This window comes from Rhyacophila brunnea, unplaced genomic scaffold (assembly GCF_057557595.1).
Source record: "Rhyacophila brunnea isolate RB1 unplaced genomic scaffold, BYU_Rbru_1.0 scaffold_19, whole genome shotgun sequence".
Classification (NCBI taxonomy): Eukaryota; Metazoa; Arthropoda; class Insecta; order Trichoptera; family Rhyacophilidae; genus Rhyacophila; species Rhyacophila brunnea.
Genome location: NW_028232848.1, coordinates 3,346,243 through 3,374,134, shown reverse-complemented (window position 1 = coordinate 3,374,134; position 27,892 = coordinate 3,346,243). Strand labels below are relative to the sequence as shown.

At 34.4% G+C, this 27,892-nt stretch overlaps 1 protein-coding gene across 38 annotated transcripts in view; it reads right to left on the bottom strand.

The window, feature by feature from the left end:
- Positions 1 to 717: 717 nt before the first annotated feature.
- para (sodium voltage-gated channel paralytic) overlaps positions 718 to 27,892 on the bottom strand; it is a 278,569-nt gene continuing 251,394 nt past the window's right edge. For 31 of the 38 annotated variants that reach the window (XM_085946086.1, XM_085946083.1, XM_085946092.1 and 28 more), the window contains 7 exons: positions 26,865 to 26,987; positions 21,417 to 21,539; positions 20,792 to 20,986; positions 19,204 to 19,449; positions 14,144 to 14,414; positions 7,635 to 7,939; positions 718 to 3,861 (listed from right to left, as the gene is read on the bottom strand). In XM_085946086.1, the coding sequence (XP_085802212.1) occupies positions 3,037 to 3,861; positions 7,635 to 7,939; positions 14,144 to 14,414; positions 19,204 to 19,449; positions 20,792 to 20,986; positions 21,417 to 21,539; positions 26,865 to 26,987 (2,088 nt within the window). In that variant the 3' untranslated portion in view covers positions 718 to 3,036. The remainder of the gene's footprint in view (positions 3,862 to 7,634; positions 7,940 to 14,143; positions 14,415 to 19,203; positions 19,450 to 20,791; positions 20,987 to 21,416; positions 21,540 to 26,864; positions 26,988 to 27,892) is intronic. The other 7 variants (XM_085946084.1, XM_085946093.1, XM_085946116.1 and 4 more) reach the window with 1 other exon arrangement.

Below are 27,892 nucleotides of genomic sequence, written 5' to 3'. Positions count from 1 at the left end.
GCTTATGCCGCGCGGCCACCGTGGGCGTCGATTACTAGAGAGATGGAATTAAAATCATCATGTTAATTTGTCAACCTTTAATAAGTTCCAGATTCCAATTCCTCTCGATAAATTATCTGAACCATATTAATCGGATAATTGAACGTAGTTATACAGAATGTAGCCAGTCCACAATAATGTCGAGCTGAGATAATGGCACTTTAGCTACAACATAATATTAAAAATGTATGTAAAATTGTAAATAGTATTTTATTTCAAGAATAATTTTTTTGCGGCTTGGCTATTTTCAGCAGAACGAAAAAAATCTTCTCGCATCTGATCTATATCATATCCCATTTTTTTATTTTTTGTGGACTGGCTACTTTCTGCATAACTATGTCCAATTGTGGTTCTACTGTATGTAGGTGTTAGGTGTAGATGTGTAACAATAACATATAAATTCATAAAACATTTGAGTAAATAAAAGAGGTTTTAAAGCAGTCAAGTTCTATATTTATCGTTACTTAGTTTATTTTGTACAAACTTCAACAATATGTATAATAATAATAGTAATTTAATTAAATACTCTATTATTCTGTAATATTTTCTTTAATAAAAGTGAACTCATAAGGCGTCCGTCCGTATTAGCAGGATTACCTTTTGAAAACATCTTCAAGTAAAAATTGTAATGGCAATAACCGATATATACCTAAACAAAAGAATCATCTCTTTCTTTTTGAAAACGATAATTATTGTCTAAAAACAATAATCGATAATAATTTATTTTGTGCAAAACATACTTAACATAATGTACGTTGAGACCGACGAAAATCAAAGAGTAAACTTGTGACGAGTCCTATCGAAAAATTAAAAGTTTACAAGGGGAAGAATGAAACTTTTAATTTTCCCGATGTGATTTGCGATCGGTTGAAATGGTATCATCGGTCCGCTCTTCGGCCGACAGTCGACAGTCGACGTCGACTTCTCCGACTGCACACACTACGGGATAATTGAATACAAAACGGAACACCGCCGCCGTCTTGATAATATTTCAACCGTCGCAAAAGCGAGCAATAAAGATTTTGTGAATAATGAAAAGGTATCGTGAATGAAACACTGTGCTGCCGTATCAACTATCGGAGTGTTAATTTAATTACTAGAATAGTTCGCCGGGGCCGGGGAACGTCTGCGATACTCTCGGAGCTTCCGACGCTAGCGGGTGCGGGGACGAATCCCCCGGGGGACCGTGAAAAACATTCGATTGATTGTCGGCCGGTCGAAAGCCTTCCGGGTACGATCGAGACGGTCCCCGTCGCTGCCAACGGGAGCCCGCAATTTAAACATTATCTTAATCAGCGACGAGAAGTGTACGAGAAGTGGAACGTTTGGACATTTTGCATCGGAATTAATAAATGGACATTTTCAAACTTTCAGCTTAGCTGTCGGCCGGGCCCCGAAATGGCCGACCGCGGCGATCCCCCTGGCGGGGAGGCCGCGGCCGGACAGAGGGAGCCCGCGCGACGATACGGCGACGCGGCCGAGATAATAAATGACAAACATTTAAATCCATCAATGGCAGGCGAGCTTTTGGTTTGCACATGAAGCTTTATATATTATTATAAATGCGATTGTTTCATACTCATTATATAACCTACGTTGCATTTTCAAAAGATACTCTCATATAAAGAATTTGAATTCATAATATGTATACGGGGGAGAGACGGGGCGGACCGGCCGGCCAGACCGAGAGCCGCCGCGGGGCGCTGCTCTCTCTTTTACAAAAATACATCCGGCCGGAAGGTCCGCGGCCCCTCCCCCGTCTCCGCTCGCCGGAGACGCACAATTCAATATCTCAAAAGTTCATGATGAAACGTTTGCATAATTATTTATATAAATATAAACACAGATCACAATTCGCTATCGCTGCACCGATTATAAAACACTAACAGAACGGAACGGAAATCATCACGCGGAAGCCGAACGTAATCGCGCGTCGAGTGGGCACTTTGCAATAAATACTACCTGCGTTTCTCTCCTTTCCGTAAAACGCACGTCGCGTTCGCACCTCAATCATATTCGGGGAAGGGGAACACGATTCGGTCGACGACGGTCCGCGATTACATTCAGGGGAGACTATTGCCGGACCGACCGCGGCCGTCCGCCCGCTGTAAATTATGAGACGCGGGGTGTCAACGCACGGGAAAGACAGCGTAGACGGGGAGCGGGTACGATCCTTCGGAATGAGTATTCGTGTGATAATAACAATATATAAAAATCGAAACACATCTTTCGTCCCTCCAAGGGATACAGAATTACACTAGTAGCGCGGGTGGCGCGACACGATCGTGACGCTTATTGCAATTTATAACGAGATCCCGCAGCAGAATCGAAACAGCGCCCGAGGATTTCATCCCGACAATGTCGAAGGGCCGGTTTCTAGACCGCGGCGGAATCTCCGACGCCAATAATCGCAGTCGGCTTTTAATCGTAAAAATTAAATATAAGAAAAAGAGTGGCACGCGCGCATGCGGCCGTCCTAAATGCGCGACTTGGGGAAGGCGGTAAGCGGCACTTAGGTCGTCGGCCATTTCACCCCGACGGGAGGCCGCCCGCCATTTTCGCTTCTCGTTCGGGAGATCCGGTCTAAGCTAAAGTAAACTCAAAAACTCCTAGAGCAGACGGGCGACCTTTAAAAAAATATTGTCATAGCGCGAATCGATCGACGTGAGAAATAATAGTCCGTTTTCTACCGGTGGTCTCGGCGGCTCCGATTGACTGCCGCCAGAGGTTCGGCTCTCTTCGCCTCGGGCGTCTCTTCTGGAAAAACATTTCCGCTCATCGCCGCCAGGGCTCCGACGCCCGACTGATCCGTCGCAGAGCGAGCCGACAGAGAGCGGCGAGAAAGGTCGCGGCGGAGCGGAATTCAAGGCGGCGGTCGCGGGGGCGGCGCGTAGAGCGCCCTCGCGGTCAGCGCGGCGGCGGCGGCGATAGCGGAGGCGATCGGCTGCGGGGGGCGGGCTGCGGGGGAGAGGGGGGAGTCAGGGGACGGGGGCGGGGTCAGACGCGAGGGGGGTCGGTGGGCGAGGATGGCGGCGAGCGCTCGTGCAGCACGACGCGGTGACCCGCGCCCGCCGCTAGCACCGCCGTCTCCCTCAGCCCCCCGCCCCCCATCGCTCCTTCCCCCCCGTCCCCCCGGGCTTCCCCCTCCTCTCCTCCGTCACCGTCGGCGGATCCATCTCCGTCGTCCCCTCCGTCTCCCTCCCTCCTTTTGTGGCGGCGCCACGCATGCTGGATGAGGCGCGCGCAGTATTCTTCACGCTGGCGCCATAGTGTGGACGATACGGGCTCATAACCCACCTCGTCAGGCCGGGTATTAACCTCGGCCAGCTCGCCCGTCTCCTCGATGGGGTTACCCTTGCGTGCAAAGAAGTCCTTGGTGAGGGCGTCCAGAATGTCCACACAGAACATGAGGTCGCCCTTGCAGATGGGTATGTCCATAGAGACGATCTTGTACTTGTTGGGCTTGTGGATCTGCAGCGGGGGCTCCAGTACCTCCAGGAAGTCGGACAACTGATCGAAACGGATGTACTGCGTGCCGTCCGGATCGAACTGCTGCCAGATCTCATAGTACATGTCGTAGTCGTCGTCCGTCAGCCCCTCCTGCACGTCCTCCGTGGCCTGTGAGTAGTTCTCCAGGATGACGGCGATGTACATGTTGATGACGATGAGGAAGCTGATGACCAGGTAGGACAGCAGGTACGTGATGCCGATGGTGGCCGAGCCGCAGTCGCCTGCGAACCCGCGCTCGTTGTCCGGCGGAGAGCAGTTCTCCTCGTTGATGATGCCGTCCAGCACCCCGTCCCATCCGGCCGACGTCGACATCTGCCACAGACATTCAAACGGATTCCAATTAATTATCAGTCACCTTCTTTACACAAGTCAATACAGGAAACTAAGAAAATACCAAAGACAATAAAATACTTTTCTAGAGGATTATTTAAGTAAAATTATATAAAACATTTCATAGGTATATAGAAATATCATCTTAAATCTATCTATAAATAACATATTATATTATTAACCCGGCGCCCGCTTCTGTCACGAAAGTAGTACGCGAAATTGCGCAAAACTACGGGGCTACAGCGCTTCTGTCGCCAATGTTGTACGCAAAAATGCGCCGGTCGATTATGTAGAATATACATGACGCATGATTTTGAAATCTCTACCATAATTTGCCTTATTTCATTACCAACGGTGACATATATATAATATTGTCAAATAAATTATGTTACAATACTAAAACTTCGATGTTTGACATGCCTTCGACAGGCCGTCAATCTACGCTCATTTAATTTTGGCTTGAAACATCGCGCCACTTTACTGCGTTTGCGCAGTATGCGTAATATCACTGTTGTGAGAGGACTGTGCAAGGAATCGCTCTTGTCGTTTTTCCGTACAAAATATTACGTATTTTACGCGATCTATTGTATTGTGTGAATACTATTATAATATTTATAAATATTTTGTCTGTGTTATTGTTTATGTGTTTTTAACTATTCCATTCATGTGTATTAAACTGTTATAAGGTGTTTTGACTATATTTTTTTGGACTATTTTACCTTTGTTATCGTGTGAGTGTTTGGTTGAAAACTTTTTTCAAACTTCAATATGGCTGGTTTAAGTGAGGAATTGGACTCCGATTACGAAATGTCTGAAGAAGAATTGGAACCATCTGACCTCAGTGATGTAGATATATCAGAAGAGCCAATTGAACACTTGAGAACATGGACATCCGGACCCCATGTCCCGATCGTGTATGAGTTTGATGATTTTCAATCCGGCATAGCAAACAGCGATTTGACTGAGACTTCGCCTGAGTGTCTTTTTTTTGAACATTTTTTAAACCGTGATATAATGTTGAAGGTAGTCCAACAAACAAACATTTTTTTTCACTATCAATATAATACTCAAGAACTTGGACCAAAATCACGTTCTCATAATTGGATCGATACAACTGTATCAGAATTATATGCATTTTTTGCGGTGTCAATGCTCATGACACGAAACAAACATTTGTCACTAGAAGAACACTGGAGTACGGATTGTTTTTTAAGTGCACCCATTTTCGGTCAGACAATGCCTAGAGACCGATATGAGTTATTGCTCCAAATGCTCCATTTTTCCGATCCAACAAGTGTTACCTCAGATAGACTAAATAAAATTAGGTTACTTTTAGAGCATACACGCAAAATTTTCAAAGACACGATGATTCCGCATCAAAATCTCTGTATCGATGAGAGCATTATTGTTTTTAAAGGGAGACTTATTTTTAAACAATTTATTCCATCGAAGCATCATCGTTTCGGTATCAAAATGTTCGTGCTGTGTGACGTTATGACGGGTTATATTTTAGATTTTATTATTTATTGTGGTGACGGGACAGACATAGTGGATAGCCAAAACTTTGGAATTTCCGGAGCTGTTGTGACAACGCTGCTGACCGAGTATCTGGGCAAAGGGCATTCGTTGTGGTGCGATAACTGGTACACCGGTCCACAGTTATTCAAACACCTCCATGAAAATAAAACCAATGCTTGTGGGACTGTACGTAAGAATCGCAAAGAAATGCCATGCTTCAAAAAGCTGAAAAAGGGGGAGACAGAGGCAAAGTCAAAAAGCCCACTGTTGGCTCTCAAATGGTGTGACAGAAGAGATGTCCACATGCTTACAACCATGCACGATGACTCCTTCGGTCCAACCGGTAAAACTAATTTTAGAACCGGAGAACCCATTATGAAGCCAAAGTGCATCTTAGAGTATAATAAAAATATGGGGACTGTCGACAAGGCCGACATGATGCTCAGCAGCTTGTCGTGCATGAGGAAATCTGTGAAATGGTACAAAAAAGTAGCATTTCACATGATTGACCTCTATTTATTAAATTCATTCTATATGTATAAATCTGTTACTGGTAGTAAAAAAACTTTAGGAGAATTTCAGTTAGTCGTGATAAAACAATTAGTTGCTAAGTACGCTGTGAAAATCACGAAAACTCCACAACCCAGACCATCGACTAGTGAAAATCCATTGAGGTTGTTACCTAGAACTTTAACAGATCATTTGCCGGAACACATTCCGCCCACGGCAAATAATAAAAAGCCCAGAAGACGCTGTCATGTGTGCGGAAATTCAAAAATTAATAAAAAAAAAACATCTCTATCTAGATATATGTGTTGTATTTGCAATGTGGCTTTATGTCTCAGTCCGTGTTATAAAATCTACCACTCTTCAAAACAATTTTAAATGTGAAAAGTAAAAATAAATATGTAACTCAGTAATAATATTTAATAGCTGTTTAAGTGTCTGCCTAAAAGTTTGTTTAGTCTAAAATTATTGTGCTATATTTACGACCCTACTCAGGGAAAAAACATTATGTGTGATTTTATTACCATTTGTGAAGTGTTTCTATACTCGCGTCAAGCACGAGCGTGACGAATAACAAAATACAAGCCTTGCAGTGCTCCATATACATAAAACAAAATGGCGGAAATCTTCTAAATGGTGAGTCTTTGTATAGAATTAATTTCTTCGGATATTTTTGACATTATGACTGATATTATTACGGTTTTTTAATGTTGTAAAATAATCTGAACATGTCTAGGCGCCTAAAGAGCCATAAAACTCATTTTTTATTACCATTTTTATTATGAAACACAGAAGTTAAATTAAACAAAAACCTCACCGCGGAGAGTGAATTCGTCATACTACAATAGCCCGCGAGTGCCAGGTTAATCATTTTAATAGCAGATAAAACAAATATTATTCTAATTATCTATATTTACTTTATTCAAAGGATATGTTCTGCATTCGTAACTAAAAATATATTTTTTTCTTAAAGTTAATATGATTGTCTTCCACTTATAATTATGTACAGTGGAACACATTCAATTAAATGCATGGCAAACATCGAAATCAATTCCAGATGCATATGTGCATTTCTATTTATAGACATGTCTGCGGTGCCCAAGGCTAAGGTTTTTTTTTATTACATCCATTCAAATCAATGACATTATTAATGGACAACGCACTCAATACAGTAGCTAGCAAGTAAATTCGCATATATAGGTAGACGTCACACAATTTCCATTATGCGATATCACGCATCGGGAATTTATAGCAATATGACCTTTATTGTAATGGCGTTAGAGCAGTGTTTCTTATGTCAATGTTCATTTGAGCGAACCCGTTCGAACCGAACCATTCGGCAGACCCAACAAAAAGCATTAGGAATTTATAGCAATATTACCTTTATTGTAATGGCGTTAGAACAGATTATGCCATTCGGCAGACCCGACAATAAAGTGAGTGTCATTTTCTTTTCCAGATGATTCGTCCATATAAATGTCATTGATTCAAATACATAATGTCTCAACAAAGAAAAACATTGTCAGTTTAATTTTACATTCCCAAAAAAGGTGAAAGAACACATTGACATGGTAATATTATGTTCCAAAGCAACTTGTATGGTTTTTTTAATATTTTTTTTTTAATTGTCAATATCTAATTTACGTTTTTTTTGTCAGTCCCTTAAAAAATGTAAAATCAGAGTTTCACTGTATATATTATATAAGTTTGGTTCTTTTGGAAATACTCACTTGAAAAAGCAATATCATGCTCTGTCCAAACGTCTTGAAGTTATAGACGTCGTCCAAGCCGCTCTTGTCTTTGACGTGCATGAAGAAAGACATGCCGAAGATGGCGAAGATGAACATGACCAAGAAGAGGAGCAGGCAGATGTTGAAGAGGGCCGGCAGAGACATGGCCAGCGCGAACAGGAGAGTTCGGATTCCTTTAGCGCCCTTCACCAACCTGAGCACTCGCCCCACTTTCGCCACCCTTACTACCCTGAGCAATGTCGGCGACACAAAATATTTCTCTATCAAGTCGCTCAGCACCAGACCTATAAAATTAGTTCACATTTTAAGTATTATCCTGCCATTTTTACACAGCACACTGAAAGGACCACAGTGAGTTCTCAAACAAAAGAAGCAATTCAAATATTACTTGTCTCGGGTAAGCATTGGATATCTTCAGACAAAATAATTAATATCTCTCTAACATATCTTTATAAGTAAGAGTAGAGTAGTATAAGAGTAGAGAAGAGTAGAGTAGTGTAAGAGTGTAATTATTGTATAATAATTAATATGTAAAGGTAGAGCACAACCTTGTTGTTCCGTTGAATAGCTTTAATGATTGCCGACCACCACGGAGGAGATGGCACACAAAGAAAATGTATTAAACAAATCACGAAAGTGGCATGCCATGTGGCCATTTTAAAGTTTATGTTTTATAGCGCCGGCTAGACGCTCATGCTTTACCGCAAGCTTACCTGCGCAAACCGGTTTGTATTGGGAAGCCTGTATGTATGGACTGGCAAACTGAAGCTCGAGCAAACCGAAAAATGCTGTAAAAGTATATACCGCGCAGGCAAGTCGCTGCCGTCTAGCCGGCGCATAAGAATAGAAATGATTATTTACAGAAGTTAACAAAATAAACGGATGTTTTTGTATTTAAAGTATTTGTAGCTATTTTATAGTTTTGTCTGGACTAATTTCAAATTGCAGATAGTGTGGATCTAGAACTGAGAACTGATTATTTTTATTTTGTTAATATTGAGACTGAACCCTGCAGATGCTTCAAGGGACTCTAAACTTAGACTGTCTTTTTTGTCCACTGAATTCTAGCGTCTCGAAGAACCACTAAATACAAGATATTATATCACGGAGTTACAAGACACTAAAACCATGTAGAAAGAGAGGCAAGTGACAGGTGGTTTTAAAGGTACCGCCAAAATGATTAGAAAGATATTAATTTGTTTCACGATGAATAAAATAACACCCTACTCGAGATAATTAAATTAAGAAATGCTTATTTTGAGTTAGAGCCCATCGCAATCCTCGTTAACACATCATTCATTCATTTTAAAAAGCCTTTGTTAATCGCACTTAATTGCTGTTAGACTAAAATCATTTTACTCTTTTGCTCCCAGGCTTTAAAGCAGTATAGAATGAGTGAAAGGAATAGGACAGATTGATTCGTTATCGTTGACAAGATAATTCAGTACTATTAATTATTATGGTCATTATAAAAATATATTGACGTCTAGTTTTTATTACGTACTACTTATTCATAGTAGATTAATATAATATAGAAGTAGCATAACTCAATATCTGCGAAACACAATGTGAATTAAAACATAAAACTTTTAAAATTCGAACACCCATAATTCGAATTTTGCTGTAAAACTTTAAATTCTAAAACATTTAAAATTTTGCCATAATACGAATTTACAATCCAACAAAATTATTTTCATTGTATAAACTCTACTTATCTATAATTCGAAAGTGTATTTTGGACCCAGTGATAGGTTTGAATAAATAATACAAAAATCTGACATTTATTGATTTGAAATTTTGTTGCGTTTTCATCACACAATTTTTAAAAAGATGTAAAATTTTTTGGAAAGTTCTCGCAAATATGTGATTATGACATTGTTAAAATGTGAAGAAAACTGGTATTTAAGTGGGAAAATATACTTACGTTCTTAAAACAACATTTTTTGTTTATTACATTGCACCGTGAGTGTAAAACCAAGGCATCTGCAAATTTTTCAATTTCGAGATTAAATGCAAAACAACTGCAAAAGTCGAGAACTTGATAATGTAAAAGTGAAGTAACTGAAAGAACATGCAATATAATGCAGATATAAACCAAATATTATGGTATTTTTTAGAAACTCTATTTCTCCTAACAAAACGAAGACTTCAAACCCCCAATATATTCAAAATATGTCTTTTGCAGACGCCTTGGTTTTACACTCACGGTGCGACATATAAGAATTCAAAATTAAGGTAATTTTCTTAATTATAGTGTATTAATGAGGTTTTACTGTATGACTTTTTAATTACCACATTTAAATAACATGTTAATTATATCTAATGGCCAACTACTCCAAACGCGCCAGTTGCGGTGTTAGCACTAAATGAGATTTATTAAGCAAAAATGTCAAATTACTGTCAATCTTGTTAGTATTTAGTAGGTAAAATTAATATTGTTTACGTAATATTAATCAACTGTGTCCACATTAAAAAATGTGAAAAACACTTCCAAATTCCATAATGTCCATCACTCATTCTGCACTGCTCCGAACCACGCACGCAAAACATCAAATGGTTTTATCCTAGTAAGCGGGCCAAATATTACCAATGATTATTTTAAATAAATCGACAAAAGGTATAATCTACAGATTTCGTTATTCAAAGCGTGTATTTTAAATGAATTTATGGTTGCTTTAAGAATATTTCAAATGCACAAAGCAGTGATTATTTTCAGTTTTCCAAATGTGACAGCGTAGCGAATAGATTCAGAAAATATCCAATATATATTCTCAATATACTTATCCCATTGTCAATATGGAAATATTGTTTTGCATTCAAATCTTATATAAGCGATAGGTACCTCATTAATTATGCACTTTCTTTTAATAATCGTCATTTTAGTTCGAAATTTAGCCAACAGATTTTTTTCATTTGTCTATAAAAATATACTTTTGCATATTTAAGAGACATTAATTTCTTCATCTTTTCGATTCGAAACAGCCGCGGTTTACAATGAGAATCGGTTGTCAGCCAATAATCACTTACGCTCATCTTTCAGCGAGTCATAGTGCTAAAGTAAGGGGTGGTGGGGGGGGGGGGGACATTACATACATCCATGCTATGGATTCAAACACACAGGTCTCACATCGAAGACAACAAGTCAATAGTTGCATGCACATGTTGGACATTCTAATAACATTTCTAATCTCAAAGATGATTTACCAATAATAATATTTATAAACTTTACTTTAGAACAAAATGAATATATTTTTTGGATACTTGATAATTTCTGAAAAATCGCAGCCCTGTCATTTAGATTATACCTTTTGTTATGATCGTCTAAAATTCAATTTTGCAATTACAACATAAATTAATTTTTGTGTATTAGTAATGTGTTTATTAGTATTTTATGAGTTGTATATATATTTTTTAATTCTAAATGATTTATTCTTTAAATATCATCAAATTTTAATGTATGTTAGAAAAATAATGAATTTATCAGTTTTATTAGCTGCGCAAAATGCCTAAAAGCATTAGCATATAATTATGGCACATATATTGAATACATGAAGCGCTGTCTTCGGCATATATTATAACAAAATCTACATACAGCGTCAATGAAACGTGTCAACCATTTTGTTTTGCATTAAAATTAACAATTTAAAATGGCTGCCATGTTTTTTTTATAATGCGCGTAATTTAGTTATCTATTCGTTTCGCGTTAACAAGTGTATCTAGTTTTTTTTTCCAGACTGTCAAATTTATGATAGATTTTTGTTTAATAGTTTAAAAAGTGTTTGAGGAACTATTTTGTAAAGATAAATAAAATACGAATTACCACATAATTTTTATATCATAAAATGTGTAGTGTCATTAATGTGTTTAGTTTACATCAAGACGTTGCCGAGATTACAATTTTTCGATGTAAATTTACGTGGTAAAAGAATTTATTTTAATTTATCCGACAGAATAGTTGACGTGAAATATAATAATAAAAGAAGAATTAAAGAGTTTTGTGTACTGTTTTGATAGTGCAAATTAACAGAAACAGTTTTTATATTAGACACTTACATTACCTCTTTATTAATAATATTATAAAAAGACTTTTTAAAATGAGTATAGCATAACTGCGGAGAGGTTAGGTGTACGTCATCACTAAAATATTAGAATGAATACGACACACACGTATCCTCTCCCTTTTCACACATGACATAAGACACGCGTAAAACAGAAGAAGACAAAAGATACCGGGGTGTCTTATTCATTACGTTTAGTGGTGGCGCATACCATAACTCTCTGAGGTTAGGCTACAGATCGAATTTTGTGCTTTTCCACACAGATAAGCAAATTATATAAGAAAATCAAAACTGACAAAAACGGAACATGCCAAAAGTATCCGAATCGTATTTTAATATGTCATTGCGGTCACATAGAACATTAATTGTTTGTCGAAAACAGTTTAGTGTTTTACATCTGCAAAAAACATTTAAAAGACGTGACGTTCGGATACATTCGGTCTAATTCCGCAGTCACAAGTTTTGATATCATAATATATGCATCCATCGTTTTAATTTTTCATATTTTATTTGCTTCTTTTTAGTGTCGGTCGCAGTGCCGGAGATGATCAGATACCCAGCTGTCGTATTTAGTTCCCAAATGTATAAGTAAAGGTTAATTTATCAGGCGCGTTCATCGCCATTTTGTTATTGAATTTTTTTAGCTGTCAGATTAATAATCGAATTATACTTTTTAAATTTACTGTCGCTGTTTGATTTTTTTAATCTAAGGTCATTTTTTTTTTAAATATTAAATTTACTATGATACACACATCGATTAGTAAAAGCCGAGATTTAAAGGAAGCTACGATAGTTAGTACAGACGTTCACTTGACATTGACGAAAAACAACATTTAAGCACGGAACAACATCAATTCACACAGAAACTATGGCGGGGAAACAAACTGAGCTTAATCGGATCGAGGGATCAAAAGAATTATTTATAACACAATTTATTAATAACTACCCGATGGTAAAATAAATAGCGCCATATTTAATTCTATGCGATAACTATTTCGGTTACGCTAGAAATAATCATCAGTACTGCATTGTTAGAAAATTAGTTTTAAGCCATAAAAACTACTGAAAATTATTCTAACAAACTGAAAAAAGTCCATCTAAATATAAATCAATATATTATAATTATAACATTTTCAATTTAATAAAATCACCCATGTATTGGTTTTAATATTAATATATACAATAACATTAAATACAAATGTAAATTTTGATTAATTATTTGTTATACTTGTATTTTAAATACTATAATTGATGCGATGAGGATTCAGTGTACCGGTGACCATTGACTTCAAAGTTAAACATTCTACATAACCGTTTTCAACATTCTATAAACAAGGGGTATTGTTCTCAAATATTCTTTTATTACCATTCCAAGAAAAAATATTAATATTTCTGTTTAATCTGCCTACTAATAGTGTTTGAAGGGCAAGTCAATCCAAAACATTGCATTATTTATTAAACGGTTGCTATGAAAATAATAACAGCATATTGTACACTATGTCCATGAGATATACTCCAATTTGGTAATAAAATAGTTATATATTTTCCTACAAAGCAAGTAAATCATGTTTTTTTAAAATTATATCTCACTTTAATCCTCAGCACTTCATTTATTCTACAAATATATCTTTTATACATTTATTAAAAGGAATATTAAGAAGTACATACAGTTAAATGTTTAGTTTTGTCACTAGGGAGAAGGTTTATAGTATTTTGTTGTGGGTGGTTTTATTAAAAAGAGAATGACATTAAATTCTTTGTTATTTATTTTACCATCAGTAAAATTTTGAAAAAACATTTAAATATTTAGCAGTCTTAAAATTCGATTGAGATAAATAATTAAAATGTTCATTTAGAAAGACACAGGCAAATAGACAATTAATTCTAAAGAGAGGAGATGTTTTGCAATATGTAGTTTTTTTTAAAACCTTATTAATTAAATTGAAACATTCATAATTCCTCATTGTAATACAATAATTGAGTACCTTGGTATCAAAGTGGGACAAACGCCACCTCCCACTAAATTCATGTTTTAATTAATTATGGTAGTGCAAGTGATGTTCTTTTCAAAAAATCCACCAAAAGTATCAAAAACGGTAGTTTTCATAGAGATTTTTGAGTTTAAAGTTGGTATGTTATATAAAAAACGGACACTTTTCACACATGTTTGTGAGTCTCCTGTAAATTTTTGTAAATGGCTTATGTCCCACTTTGATACCAAGGTACTCAATTAATTGTTAACATGATATCTGTAATTATATTTTTGTTTCAAACAGTCAAATGTTTGAATTAAAAAATTGGCCTGATACGATATCGAATTATCGCTTAATATTTTATGTTTTTATATTGCTGTCGAATGATTTGTTTCTCGAGATTCCTCGATGGTGATTGGCTCAATTTGCACGTCGACCATAATATTTCTATACTTACCCAAAATTGATAATATAACTACAACGAAATCGAATAAGTTCCACGGTTCGACAAAGTAGTGGTACCGCAATGCAAACACTTTCATCAAACATTCGGAACTAAATATCACAATGAATATCATGTTGAGGTAATCTAGCACCATGCTAAACGTCTCTTTCTGCTTGTAGTGATCGAGGGTCATGGTCAACATATTGAAGCCAATGAACAACATGATGATCATATCGAATTTCTTGTTTGTCACTATTTCAAACACGATCGCTTGCGGCCGCCACTGGAAAAAAAACAACAAACACCATTAGTGATGGACCTTAAGGTGGATATGACGCATACATTCCAGTTTACATATCGTTTTTAATACAGGTGACGAGCACTTCAAAGTAACATTTACACGTGTCCATATGGATGCGGTACATTTAAACTACGTGCAATTGAGTGTGGTCTAATTGGACTGCATCCATTTGGAAGTGATCCATTCAAACTGCATTAATCTGAGTGTGGTCTAATTGAACTGTGTACAGTTGTATTTGGTTCATTAAAATTGTGTCCATTTGAATGTGGTATATTCAAACCAAATCCATTTGAATATGGACCAATTAAACAGAGCCTATTTGAATCTAATCTATCCAAAACTGTATTCAATAAAACACGGTTCAATTAAACTACACCTATTTGGATGTGGTCCATTCAAACAGCATCTATTTGGATGTGACTCATCCAAACCGTATCCATTTAGATGTAATACACTTAAACCACGTTTATTTGAATGCGATCAATCCAAACTATGTCCATTTGACTGTGGTCCATCTTAACCAACTGATATGTAAATCCAACTAGATGTGGTAAATTCCAACTAAATGTCATCCATTTGAGAGAGGTAAAGGGTAAAGATTAATAGTCCACATAAGCTTAATTAATGGAGTTTTCAACTAGACTTCATAAGTACCAGTCACCTGTATATACATAGATATTGTTAATTTATTTCGGTATTATATATATGCCACCGATTATATGATACAATTATTATTAATAGATATTGTTTTAATAAATGCCAAAATTCCGCTAAAATTAGATTTCGACCACTAACCTAAAATGTCCTTGTTTGTAAAACGAGATAGTGCCTAGAGGTAAAACCGCTGTGAGAAAAAAATAAAACCAATTCTAGCGGAATGAATGCATATTATAACATAATATATATAAATTTATTGCTCCCATAAGAGATTTTATAACTCTAAATATTTAATATTTAAAATTCGGTATGATCATAAAAAGTGGCATAATAAATATATTTTGCTTTTTTTCTGCATATTTATTTCACATAATATACATATTTACAGTAAATCACTTATAAGAAACACATTTTTCTTTATTTCACCTTTTATTAAATGTTAAAATACCCATGTAACAAAGACATTTTCGCAGTTTTTTTTCCAGATATCCTGTCAGTTTCAACTTTAATTTTAATTTTAACCTAAAAAGAAGTTTTAGAGAAATATTTAGTTCAAAATTCTTTTTCTTTTTTTGACCATGTCCGATCCTACTAGGATCATATGGGCCTCCACAGAGTGGAGGTTTGTATTAACAGATTTTATTTTTACGAGAAATGGATGTCAGCCACTTGCTCAACCTTTTAGGTCCATACTCTGACTAGACTACAAGCACAAATTGAAGAACAATATGTGTACTTGTCAGACCCAGGATTCGAATCTGGGACCCTCGATATTATAAACCAGCCCTTAAGCCACGCGGCCATCGTGGGTGTCAAAATTCATTCAGAAGATATTCCTATTATTTTTATATTTGCCATGTTGTCAATTACCATTTTAAAACTGTCCATAATAAGTTAATTACCATATTTTCTCGATTATAAGACGCACAATTATTTTTATATTCATTCATTCATTTGGACCATGCCCGATCCTAATAGGATCATAATATGGGCCTCCACAGAGTGGATGTTTATATTAACAGATTATGTTTTTACGAGAAATGGATGTCAGCCACTTGCTGAACCTATTAGGTCCATTCTCTGACTCATACACAAATTGAAAAACAATATGTGTACTCGCCACACCCAGGAATCGAACCTGGGACCCACGACGCCATTCGCCGACATTTAAGCCACGCGATAATAACCAATAATAAAAATAAAAACATTATATTGTAGACTTGATATAACGGACAGATCACACAATCACAATAAAGAGGATTTAAAAACAGGCATACTACTTAGGCCCCCTAAAGCATTTGGTCATTGCTTTGGATGAAAATATAGAAATGCGATCAATTCTCCAATGACGAATATAATATTCATCACTTCACATTTATGAATTTACGTCCTGCAGCTGTTTCCGTGCTCTTCTGCATACACAATAACCTTTCTTTCTGCCGCGTCGGACCAACTGACCCCCCACCACTAGTAATTGGTGATAATTCATCATAACCGCGGAATTTTAGAGCGATTGTAAGACGCCATCGATTATAAGACGCATCCCAAATTCACAGACACCAAAATAAGAAAAAACACGCATGTTATAATCAAGGAAATACGGTAATACAAAAATTTTCATGATAAAATTCAAATTTGTTTGTTTGAAACAATAGGGCTTGAATTTTTTCGCTGTACAAATGTCCAAAAGTTATACAGACTCACCTGCACCTAAATGATATTAGCGATAGCGACACCTCATTGGCTGCATACCACCTAATACCAACCGACTAATGAACAACCCTGATTGTAATCCAAATGTTAAAAATTATGTACATATAAAACTTATGAGAATTTGGCTTTAAGCTTTTCTTCTGCTGCTTATTGTTCAGTTGGACAATAATTTGTAATATTAAATACTTACTATAATTTTGATTAAATTTTAATAACCAATGGGATATTTGAAAAAAAAGACTATGGGTAAAATTCGTTTGATGTTCACCATAAAAATAAAATACAGACTTACAGGGAGTTCACAGGGAGAAGATCTTCAAGAATAACTGTAATATTAATGGTTAGCCAAAATTTTGTTCAAAATAATAATCAAATAAGAAATGGAAGCATCGTTTTTATAGCGCTAAATAAAATGCAGAAAGTTAAAAATGTCATGTAAAAATGATTAATTTATATGAAATGATTTTTTTTATAAAAAGATTTATATATTACTTACATTATTTTAAGTCATGCCTAGAATAAAAATTAGTGCAAATTTGTTTTAAGAAAATTTGAATCAAGTTTAATTTTCAAATAAATTAAATAATAATTGAAATAAATTAGGAAAATAATTGTAAAATGCAGCTGAAACTATAAAAGTGGAAAATTCTATATAATATTTGTAAGAAATATGGAAGAAGTACTTATCTAAGTATTAATAACCCCGATTACGTGATATAATCACAAAATTTGTGTTTACGGGTGACCATTTATGGGGATTATAGAGTATATAAGTGAAAGTCATGGTGGAAAATAACTACATAAGAAAAAAAATGTTATTATTATAATAGTATATAAAATTAATTAATAATATTAAAATGGTGGTTACCTGAATCTTTTTCGGCGAGTGTATTTATTTAAAAAATACGTAGCTACGAAATACCTTACAGTGTTGTAAAGAAAAATGTGTTTCGAATGAGATTTACGTTTACCCTAACCTCGATAATATACGAATCGTGCAGTTTTCTGTACAGAATTTGAATCTAAATTTCTAATTATTAAAACATTCCTTAAAATTGCTATTATATTATCAAGAGTGTATTGATAATAAATTAATAGTTATTGAAATAAATAAAAAAAGAATTGGACATTCCGTCATGCTGTAGCCAAAATGTTTTTTTTGAAAGGGTATGGTAATTGGGAATAATTTTGAAATGCATTGCAATAATTTTGATTGGTGCACACTCTCAACTGTGATTGTCATTCAAATGTTTTCTTGCCAATAAATATTTTTGCTGCCATTCAACTAAATATTTAACTTTAAAATGTTATGATAAATAAAATTAGATATTAAGTACTATATTTACATCTACAATGAAAAGTGATAAAATTTATTTGTCTTTAAATAAGTTTGATCTCATAATCAAGAATTATTGACAATGGCATATTAATTGTAAAACTATTACATAAATGAATGAATTTAAACTACAATCTTTATGTATACTGTATCTTGTCTGTTTAGGAAGAATAGTTTAAATGGTTTGGTTGATGCAATTAAGCATACCTACTATCTTTTGCGTTTTTTAAGCTAGTTCGTATCTACATTTCTGGCAGTTAAAATTATCAAATCATTTATTTACATTAAAAATGCAGTTTTAACGTCAGTATATCAATAAAAGAGTTTTTTTTTTACAGAAATACTCATCGCACATTACGATAGTTAGACACGAATATTGCAAGAAGTAGCAGTTTAGGCATAGATTTCAGGGACAGTACGGGAGATTATGTGGGGGGATGCGAAGGTGTCGCACGACCATCGATCCGCAGCATGACCAAAAGGTCTGCAACCGCATAAAAAATACCCAGCCGCCTGCCTGACTTCCTACGATTTGTGGTTACGTCTAGCCGTCGTAATGTTTCGACGAGCCTAATATAATAGACTTGATTTTCAAAAAATAGGAGAATGAAATTGTAGTGAAACTATATTAGAATTAAACTAGATATTATGAAGTTTGAAAACTTCGATAATTTAAGGGGATGCCACAACTAAAATAACATAAACAAGACATACTGATATATTAATTCATTGTTATCATATATGCGATTAACCGTATCATTATTATCATGTGTACAATAGAAGAAAATAGAATATATCAGCGTATATAGTTAATTGTATTTTAGTTATTGCGTAGAACTATTATTGAAGATATTATACGAACTAGCATAAAAACGACAGTATGTAATTAAAAATTTACATGTAATTCGAATTTAAGATATAATTCGAATTTAACAAGTAAATCAAAATTTACATGTATTTTTTTGACATTCGGCACAGTTGAGAGGTTGCGGTACATCCGTGAGTAAATAAAGAATAATGAAAAGTGTTGTAGTTTCCACTACGGTATTGATTGCGAGTATTTACCCTCGGGCGGGGAATCGCTTTGAGCGGTTTCTTGGAGCCCATCTTTTTCATGGCGTTGTAGTACTTTTTCTGATCCTCCGTCATGAACATCTCGAGGCTTCCGCCCGCCTTCTTCTTTTGCTCGTTGAAGTTGTCGATGATGACTCCGATAAACAGGTTAAGAGTGAAGAATGAGCCAAAGATGATGAAGAACACAAAGTACAGGTACATGTAAATGTTCGTTTCTCTGATCGGCTGCTTATCAATCTGAAAATACCGTCAAACAGCCGTATAATTAAATCTAAAAGGAAATATTGATAAACAATGAGGAGTCGATAGACTCTGTACTTCCAGGTATAGAAATATACATGAATGGTAGTACAGTATAGCTATGCTCCGGGCGTTGCAGTCGTCGGTACGCGAAAATAATCCTGCTCTTAGTTAGACACAGCCTGCTAATAAAGCCAACTTTACATTTTACTCCAACACGTCTTTGTAGATTGAGATAACACGGAAAACTATAGATAATCAGCTAATTGTTAATTTGTTACTTGAACCAATTCCGCAAGCAATTAATATAAATTACCATATTACCATAACATCACACATATGAATAATTTAAATTTTGTTTATATTCAGACTAGCTTCATATATTATATCACCTTAAGTATCATTTTACAAACTCAAATCTACCAAAACAATAAGAGATACGGGTATATTAGCTAAAGCAGGGGTTTACAAAGTGTGTCCCGCGAGATTTATGTTAAATCTGTATTATTTTTTATTCTTCACATCGAATATTAAAAATTATATTTAAAATTAAATACCTATCTTCTGGCAAGAATGAATCATCAGACACTTTGATACTTGTGTATGCGGATATTATGCGAAGTGCTTGTTCCCGTAAATATGCAGTTATAATTAACAGATTTTGCAAGAAAACGTGGAAGCAAAAGCATCTTATCGTGATAAGAATTTAATTGAATTCTACCAAGGACTTTCACTTGAGGTATATCCAAATATAGTTAAACATGCTCATCAAATGGCTTCTTTATTTGGAAGTACTTATATTTGTGAAAAAACATTTTCTACAATGAGCATTAATAAATCAAACTTAAGATCAAAATTAACAGACAACCATATTATAACCATATATATAACCGAACAAACAATTGCATATATCGAATGGTGAAAAAATTTAAATATAGTTTTTTATTTTTTTGCCTTATGTTTTTTATAAACAGAAAATATTTACAAAAGAAAGGGCAAGCCAAATATGTTTGATTTCAAAATTGTCCCTTTGACGAAAAAGTTTGTGAACCCCTGAGCTAAAGTAATAAAAATTTGATTGTTTATGGTCTTAAAAATATAATAATATTTTGTAGGTACTCATTATGCATTTACTTTGTACACACACTTGTAGAGAAGAACTTTTCTGAAACATACTGTTGATTATGAGTGAACCACTCACGAACAATGCTGATTCAAACAGAAAAATTCAAGTGACGATCTGTACATAAATCTATCGTCAAAGTAATCATTGACACTGGGATATCTTGTTATAACTTGAAGATGATGCGTCCATCTAAATGTATAAAAGAAACTGTACCTCTCTTGAATCAATAGCGTCATTCATGATGGGTATCCATCCTTTGAATGTCGCTACTTGGAAGAGACAGAGATAGGCTTTCCCCACGTGATCGAAGTTCATCGGCGAGTTCTCCCACGTCAAGTTTTCAGCGATGCACGCGTTCTTGTCAGGGATAATCTCGTGGCTAAGAGTTGTCTTGTTGGTATCCACACACTGAAACAAAACAATTACCCCCGTTAAATATCGTGAGTAATTTTAAATGTGATAGTTATATTTTTTCGGCGATACATGCATTCCTTCGTTCATTGAGAAATTATTATTTTCTTAAAATATTTATCCTTAAATCGCTGATCCCCAATATTGTGTTTTCAGATCCTTTATATTTTTTGTTTACTTTGTGACATCACATTTTCTCTGACCCCCCCCTTCACCCCCTTCATAAAAATCATCACATTATAATATCAGATCCCCCCTAAAGCGTGATGTCATATATGGACGGCCCTTAAGCTACGGCTTCCTTAAGTTTCGTAAGTATTATATAACTGTGTATTCCAGTTTATCTTCACCCAAGAGGGAGACAAGTATAATACATCTCAACTGTTATGATACTTAGTGATAAAATTATTTATAATAATCTAGTTACCTTGAAATACTTCCCGGCAAACAGCTGCACGCCCATGATGGCGAAGATGAGCCAAAAGATGAGACACACCAGCAGCACGTTGAAGATGGATGGAATGGCTTGTACTAACGCATTTACTACCACCTGAAACCGTCGAATTAATATATCAGTTTGGGTAACTAACTATTCATAGTAAAATTATCTATGGCGTCTATCAAAAGCCTAATTTCTATTTCAATGGAGGTACCAAATTTAGATCTGGTGTAAGTACACAATCTGCGTGTGTGCTTGTAATGATGAAAAACTGTTTTGATGACTTGTTGATTTCATTACTATGCAAGTTTTCATAATATTTCTAAAGGTAAACTACCCGTTTCTCTCCAAGCTGAAGTATTATAGACATTTACTCAAACTATTGAAGCCATACTCTGGACACAATAGTTAATATTTTTGCAAGATATGATATAAAATTTCATAGTATTAATGTAGGTACCTACTAAAAAATATGTTATCAAACTTTAGGGAAGTATTTTTTGAATTTCCTTCATTGTACCCACAGCAAGCCTATGCAGTTATAATTAACATAAAAATTTACTTCATAAAATTCATTCAGTAACAAAGTTGTGGTGTTAAGGAAAAGTGACTCAATTCAATTTTTTGGTGAAATGCATACTTAATACACTATTCCAATTTATATTAATTAAAAAAAATTGTACTTGTATCTCAAGAGTAATAATATAAAGAGAGTGGCTATTGTTCGGCAAAATGAAGCCGTGTTTCTCGCGTATAACACACAGTAGAACCTCAATTTTATTATCTTTAACTTAACTATAAACGTTATACCATCATGTTGCTTCTCAGAACAGCTACCAAATTTAAACATAACATAGTTAAACATATTTTCTGCTGAATTAATTAAAAATAATTACCATTAACTTTATATTTAACACAAAAACAATAAATTTCAGCAACACATGCTCGCAGTTTTTAAATGAATGTAATCATTGAAATCAATATTTACTGTGCGATGTGTCCAAAAAATATTTAATTTCGCCGTAGAAATTCTATCTTACTTTAACGCATATTGCGGAGATAAAGCGTTCTGAATGCTTTCTCATTCGCACTTATGGTTCATTTTTGTTCAGGCCTTGACTCGTATCATTTCTAATTCAATATCGTAAGAATAATAAATTATAAAATTAGTCTCTTCCCTAACCTTTGTCGTACTTAACAAAGTTTCACCAAAAATTAACTTAACATGCCTTTTCTTAACACCACAAATTGCATTAAGAGTAAATTTAAACAATTGTGAACAATTATAATAAAATTTTAATTTATCAGGACGTTATTAACAAGAGGTGTCCTAAAGATTATTTTCTCTACCGACTATTGCATTACTGTTTTTATTTCACTACAAAAAAGGTGCTGTTTTTAAAGCGTGTATTTTAAAATAATTTTGATCTTATTAGGTATCTTCTAATTGTTGTTTTAGGTTAGGTTAGTGTTAATGTGTTTTGTCGCTACACCGCCGAGATTGTTTTTCCTTATTGTCATTTATATGAAGTGGCTTATTAGCAGACAATACATGTATTTAATGTATATAAAATAAAGACAATCAATCCCTTCGAAAATGTAGAAACTAATAGGTATAGCATGCATTTGTGAAAAATTACATAGTTCATTACATTTACAACACTGGCAAAAAACATATTTATAAATAATTCAACACATCATATTATTATCATTACATTGGTGGTAAACTGATTTACTTTGATTTTATTTGACCAAACGACTAACAAAAATACAAAATTATATGATTAAAGAGGTGTTACTAAGTAAAATCATATGCTCGATTAAGAGATCACGAGATCAAGAGAGCTTTCGTTTTCGGCATTAATATTCTATTAACGAGTTATCTCGCTTTATGAGGCTGTGACCGACAGGCATACAAATTTCGCGAGTTATCTTGCCCGACTTTAAACTCAAATTACTAGCCACTGTCGATTGATTTGCATAATCTAAAAAATTAAACACACAGTGACATCTGTTTGAATAGTTATGAAATACTACAGGGATTTTAGTAAAAGCTTCGCTCTACATTCAACGTGTGTCGTTAAAAATCTGCGGCCTATCAGATACTGCCATGGTAATATCGTGATGCATAGAAAATGTTAATAAAACCATATCGTATATTGTTATCGTGTAATAATAACTAAATTCAAAATATTCTAAGAGAAATATGTATCTATACACTTGACTTTCTTTACATTTTTATTGTTCCATTCCAAAGTTTTAATAAACAAAATAATTTTTAACTTTTTTAAATGTTAATTTAATGCATAAACACAGTAAAAAAATCAGTTACTGCATTATAATAAAAAAACCTATTTGTTATTATCGAATTATATTGGCCATTCTACAAGAATAAACAGCAATATTATGGTTAAAATTTATCAAATTACCATAAATGACAACTTCACAAATTATTTTTTTTAGATTATGCCGTAAATTGATTGAAAGAGAAAAAATAATATATATATATTCCAGAGATTAGCTATGATGTATAAAATGCATGCAAATAAGAAACATCTATGTTAGTGTTTATAGTATATTTTGTCTCAATACAGTAAATCTTCTTTAATTCGAAATTTGAATAAGCTGAAATTTTGCATAAAAAAAATAATTACGAATTATGAATTTTGAGTTCCATCAGATTTTTAAAATTGGATCAAAAACATTTTTGAATTCATCAGAGGTGGAATTAAAAATCGATTTATAGCTGTGTGTTCTTGTAATATTAAATCAAATCACACATACAATTAGGAAATATGATTATATAATTTTAGAATATTACGGAAGATATATTATATTGATTAATGCATGCCTGTGTAAAGCAAATAGGGTATCTTCTAGATTAGAGAATGCACACATGTACGACTGAACGGTCCGACTGCTGTTGATGAACCCGAGTTGATGTCGTTTCGGTAGCATCTTTAGTAAGCATGTAGGAATTATTTTCATACATGTATACATGTGAGCATAATCTTAGAATTAGAATTAAGCCAAGACACGAAAAAGCCAAGCGGTTAAAGTAAACTTTCATAAATAAAAACAAAGAAAGCAAAGAGGTGCCTATAAGTCAATAACTAAATAAATTGTAATGCTACTCATCACATATTATTCTGTTGAAAAACTAAAACCAGTCCGTGCTATATCGCCAGAATGACAAAACGTTCGATCTCTACTGAGGTGCAAAAGCAGGTTCAATTAAACTGGAAAACACGATAATCTAAGAAAAAAAAGTTGGTGTATTAATTTTGATTCTGCTAAGGTGAATAAATTGGGTACAAATTTTGACTTTCGATTGTCAGCGATGAAGTTTTTCACACAAACTATTCTGTTTATATATTATATGTAAATAAATCTGTTTTTTATAATATAAACTATTCTTTAACTTTCAATGTACAGTAAAACCTCGTTAATACGAATTCCATGGGACCGAAAATCGAAAAAAAATTCGAATTACGAATTATGAAAGGTATGGGAAAATTTTAAAATTTTGAAAAAAGCTTATATACGATTTATTGAATATTTTTGTATACCAGGGACTCGAATTAAAGTTATGGTTTTATATGAAAATAATGTTCAAGGGACTTTTTTTTCGGGAAAATTTCGAATTACGGTGAATTTAGAATTATCAGTATTCTTACTAACGAGGTTTTACTGTTTATCTAGAGAAAATCATTGTAGTTTTTTTTTAATGTTGTGTCACTTTGTAAAATCTTCTTCTCTGACAAGAGTATAAGAGTATAAATATAAACTAATTAATAAGATACCATAGTATCTAAGTTACGGCACGGCTACTATACTAAAAATTTTGAACATATTGCAAACTGCCAATAACTAACCATGAGATTATATTAAAACAAATATCTACCTAAATATCTTTCATTTGTTTCAAATCCTATTTGTCAATATATTAAACAGATGAACTACAGTTGTAGTAAATATTAACTCTCATAGAGTAACTGATAATGAAAGTTGATTGCAGATTTTGTTAAAAATATTTGAAGGTTGCACTGCAAAAACAGGCTCATTACATTTTTTTTTTCATTTTTGAGATTTAAATGCCAATTTGTTCAACAGAGGAAGTGCTCAAGAATGGTATCATTAAAACTACCAAAATCGATTTCATTGCTTCATAAATGAAGGGAAAATAAAGTGTAGTCAAGGCAAAAATCAGCTCATTGCAATGACATTAATATGGACGAAGCATCTGGAAAAAAAATGACTCACTTTTTTGTCGGGTCTGCCAAATGGCATAATCTGTTCTAACGCCATTACAATAAAGGTGATATTGCTATAAATTCCCGATACTTTTTGCCGGGTCTGCCGAATGGATTGGTTCGAACGGGTTCGCTCAAATAAACATTGTCACTAGAAACACTATTCTAACGCCATTACAATAAAGGTGATATTGCTATGAATTCCCGATGCGTGATATCGCATAATGGAAATTACGTGACGTCTACCTATACATGTGCGAATGTCGCTATGCGCGAATTTACTTGCTAGCTACTGTATTGAGTGCGTTGTCCATTAATAATGTCATTGGCTCATTGTGTATAAAACTGCACAAAAACGTAGGATATGTTTTTATTATTTCTTTCACTTTTATTATATTTCAAAATAAATGAGAAATGAATATATAAATTCTTTTACTTCATAATATTAAACCCATTTTCAAACCAATAGCGATTCCATTCTTCTTTTTGCTCTGCATAATTATCATTTTTTGTTGAACCTGTTTTTGCCGTGTACCCTTTATAAATATTTATAATAAGGAATATTTAAAAAAAATATATAGTAATTAATTCTTAATTAAGAAAATTTTTACAAACTTTTTAATTAATAGTTCATGAATTAATTTATATAAATTTATTTTCTTTATTATATAAAGGTACATTTAAATAGACCAACTGTGCGATGGAGTTTGACTAGGATTATAAAGTAGTGACCACTTGTACAGGCAAACAGTGAATCATGTGTGAATACACACAACACACTCACGCTAAACGTATAAAAACCCTCTGAGCAAAAAAGCGTCTTTCCAAGTTATATGAATAAACACTTTTTATATCTGTGCGGCACTGGCAAGAACATTTCAGGGCATAAGAATGAAGATTGCTATATGTCAATCTACAACCTTACTATCAGCTTCACTAATTTCATATATGGAAACACTATTTAATAGAAGAAGGGTTTTCTTCAAGGTCTTCAGTTATTATCATGTTTTTTTTTAAAAATAAACACAAGCTGTTCATGGTTAGTTGGCGGTTCGCAACGGTAATCAATTCAACAAGTGACTATTTAATGCGGCAAGACCGACGAAATGTAGAAGTGAGTCTTGGTGTGAGAGGCGGTCTAGCGGTGTGGCGGTAGTCTCATGGAGGGGGAGGTGTTACGTACCCTCATGCCCTGCATTCGGCTCATGGCCCTTAGAGGTCGCAGGGCACGGAGCGTCCTCATTGTTTTGAACGCTTGGATTCCTCCGGCACCGCATAGCGCGGCCACGAAGTTTATTAGCGACACCTGTCGGATTCACAAATCACACAAGCAAAATAGAAAAACAGTTCAGCGAAAGCTTTACCATCACACCAATATAACATCATAATCTTATAAAGCACTCGGATGTCCCCCAACGTAATTTTTTCTTTCAAATTTAGGTGATGATTCATGAACCGTATCACTGGAGGTCGTAGAAAAAATGACAAAATAGATTTGAGGGCACGAGTACTACAGTGGCCAGACTCCAAATGTTAATACAAGATTTTACCTAAAGATCAATCAAGAGTCCGCTGGAACGATGACATAATCGAGTTTATTTGCATTTGAAAACATCTTAGGTGCATAGTACATAAAATATCTGCATTGATATTATTTATGTCAGTTAGCTTAATTGGTTAAGTCCGCAGTTTCTAAACTGGGTGACGCTAAAGTTTAACCTTTAATCCTTTGTTGCTTCATGTATTTCGCGTAATTTCGCATATATTTGAAATAGGGGGTACCAAGGTTTTTTTTCTTAAATCCATATTTGGCCCCATGGCGTGGTAACATAAAGTTTGGAAACCACTGGGTTAAATAATAGTCCAGTATGCGATAGATATGATATGCTCCGATTCCGGTCCAAATTTTTTTTAAGGATTTTTCTAATGGTTTTACTAACGGCTTTACAAAGTCATTAATTTCCAAAAAAATTGTTTAGCATATTTATTCATTGGCTCGGTGTAATCTTAGCAAGGTTTAACCGCACTAATTTTTAAATACTTTGATACTTTTTAGAAGTAAAATGTAATGCTCTCTTCACTGAAATTGAAAATGTTGAGATAATTATTTAATGATTTTTATGCAAATGTAAAAAAATGTGAGTTAAGCCACTATAGTATTCGAAACTTGATGTATAAATGACGGAAATTTCTGTATTTAGGCTTCACATT